We start from the raw sequence: 2,411 nt of genomic DNA on the forward strand, positions 1-2,411 counted from the left end.
ATGTTGGACTTTGAAGTAGCTGCCCGAAACGCGATAAATGCTGTGTTCCCACTTACGACAGTGAAAGCCTGTTTGTTCCATTACACGCAATGCATTTGGAGAAAGACACAGGGATGTGGGTTAGCTGCGGGTTACAAACAGGATGACGAACTGAGAAAGTTGGTAAGTGTCATTATCTAACATTAGTAATAAAAGAATCCCTAGTTCCACCTTCCCGCTTTTCTCGAAAATCACATCAAATCTAAACAGATCGCAGCCTCTATAATAATTATATACATGTAGTTCAAATTCTTCTAATTTCAGAAATGTATTGCATGTATGTTTTCCGTTCGGTAGAGGTAAGAAGAGCTGCTGTCCTACCCTTGTTTCCGACCCGACAAGTGGAGGACGTTTGGTTCAATGCTCTTGATGACAATGAGGACAACAGCCCAGAGGTTACCCGTTTCAAGGACTATGTCACAGAAACGTGGGTGGAAGAACAGCAGCTGGACCTGCGGAACCACTATGACAACACCGGGCCTCGTACAACTAACCATGTAGAAGGATGGTACAGTAAAGTAAACAGGATGTGCAAGCATGCACACCCGAACATTTATGCGATTGTGAAGTTGCTCCAGAAATTACAGGCTGCTTTCGAGGTTAGGATGATTCAACTGTCTGCTGGAGGAAAACCACGACCAGGAAAGAAGAAGTATGGACGTTTGGACGAGCGCCTTACTCAGCTCAAGGACAGGTTCCGGAACGGACATATCAATATGAACACGTATGCTGATTCAGCATCCCACTTACTCCATTTAGACTGAGATAGTGTATGATACGGTCAACACGTGCATGTTGATTCAGCATCTCAAAAACTGTTTAGCTCAGGTCTTCAAAATTGACCCAAAATTTTAGTCCCTTATATATGTCCTATTTATATGTATTAATTGTCTTTTGGCGATACATGTAAATTATTAAGCCATAATAGTTCTTGAAATATGTTGGGGGTTTTTGTGCAATAGGTTTTTGACTTTTTATTCTTTGGATTGATAGGTGTGCTTTTTATATAAGAATATGTTTTAGTGCCAAATATTGCTTTTAAATGCTTGCTGTACTTTCCGTCTTTGCGTATTACAGAGTTATTAACGTCATTTGTTTGTGAGAGTAACGTCATCAATTTTTGAAAAAACGACGTAATTTTCTCACACAAACCAATGACGTAACAATCAATACCTGCTCACAAGAGAAGATAACTCTGCAATACGCAAAGGCGGAATAGGTAATGTGATATTTGTAAAACTAAGCACCTAATATCTTAATATTTTTCTGTTTTAATAGGTATAATATAATTGCTTTGTTATATTTTTATATATGTTAGTGCTATATAAAAAAAATGCATGTACTGAGTATGTATTTCATAATATTTATGTTTGAATGTTTGGTAAATAAATAAATAATCAGTAACATATTATATAGTCTCAAGTTATCTACTTTTATGAGTTTGACTATAGCGATTACCTGTAATTAAGGCTATTGTTCTGCACTCAACACTAGTCTTACCTGGCCAACATGAAAATCTTACCTGTAGGTAACAAAAATACCAAATGTTGGCTAGGTGAGAAGACACCGTAAAATAGCAGAGGGTGTTTGTAAGGGCTGGTCTAGCTACCTATTGTCAGTAAACTGTGACCGGTTGGGTGGTCATGTGTGGACCGGCCATCGCCCGTGGACATAGTCTCCATATGATTGTGTATGTTGTTAGGATATAAAACTCCATTGAAGCGTGAGAAAGACTCAAATGAATAATTAGTAAAATGAACTTATATTATTCAAATTGAACTTATTCACGGAAGATGTTTTGATGAAAACACACATTGGAGTTAGTCCGAAATGACAATCATTTTATTATTGTATTGAGTGGATGGAAATAGTCAGAACCGGCCTCATTAGTGTCTCTCTGGGAGGAAAAGCGCACCGGGTTAGGTGCGTATTTTGAGAAATGTTTTCTTGTATACCGGAGTTTGCCTACGTACTATCCATACACGGATTGAACATTTATCTATTATTCTAAAGTGTCGAAAAGGACTATTTAATTCCTGTAAAGAACTGTTTTTCACAACAAGATAGAATGTGTCAACCATTTTTGCAAGTAGGTCAGTTTGCCACGTAATTCATCCTGATGTCATTCGTACAACTAGACGCACACAATGGTTATTTTCACTTACATGTAACACAATGTACGGAAACCTTTAACACGTATTGATAATATAACCATTGTTTGTATCTATACATCTAAATCCTGTTCAGCATTGTGGACAATGGCACCAACCAGTGAACTCTCCTTGTCAGTACAATGCATCCACATGGTGTTTCAGCGAGATAGCACTCTAAAGTCTACCCGACAGTATTTGAGCTATCATACATTGTTTGAA

The 2,411-nt window shown here is 37.8% G+C and overlaps 1 protein-coding gene across 1 annotated transcript; it reads left to right on the forward strand.

Moving 5' to 3' along the window:
- LOC110456304 lies at positions 1-887 on the forward strand. Its single transcript, XM_021506954.1, has 2 exons — positions 1-162; positions 339-887. The coding sequence occupies exons 1-2, from the start codon at positions 1-3 to the stop codon at positions 801-803; spliced, it is 627 nt and encodes a 208-aa protein (XP_021362629.1). The 3' UTR covers positions 804-887.
- Positions 888-2,411: the final 1,524 nt, after the last annotated feature.

Source organism: Mizuhopecten yessoensis, unplaced genomic scaffold (assembly GCF_002113885.1).
Source record: "Mizuhopecten yessoensis strain PY_sf001 unplaced genomic scaffold, ASM211388v2 scaffold8649, whole genome shotgun sequence".
NCBI classification, from domain to species: Eukaryota; Metazoa; Mollusca; class Bivalvia; order Pectinida; family Pectinidae; genus Mizuhopecten; species Mizuhopecten yessoensis.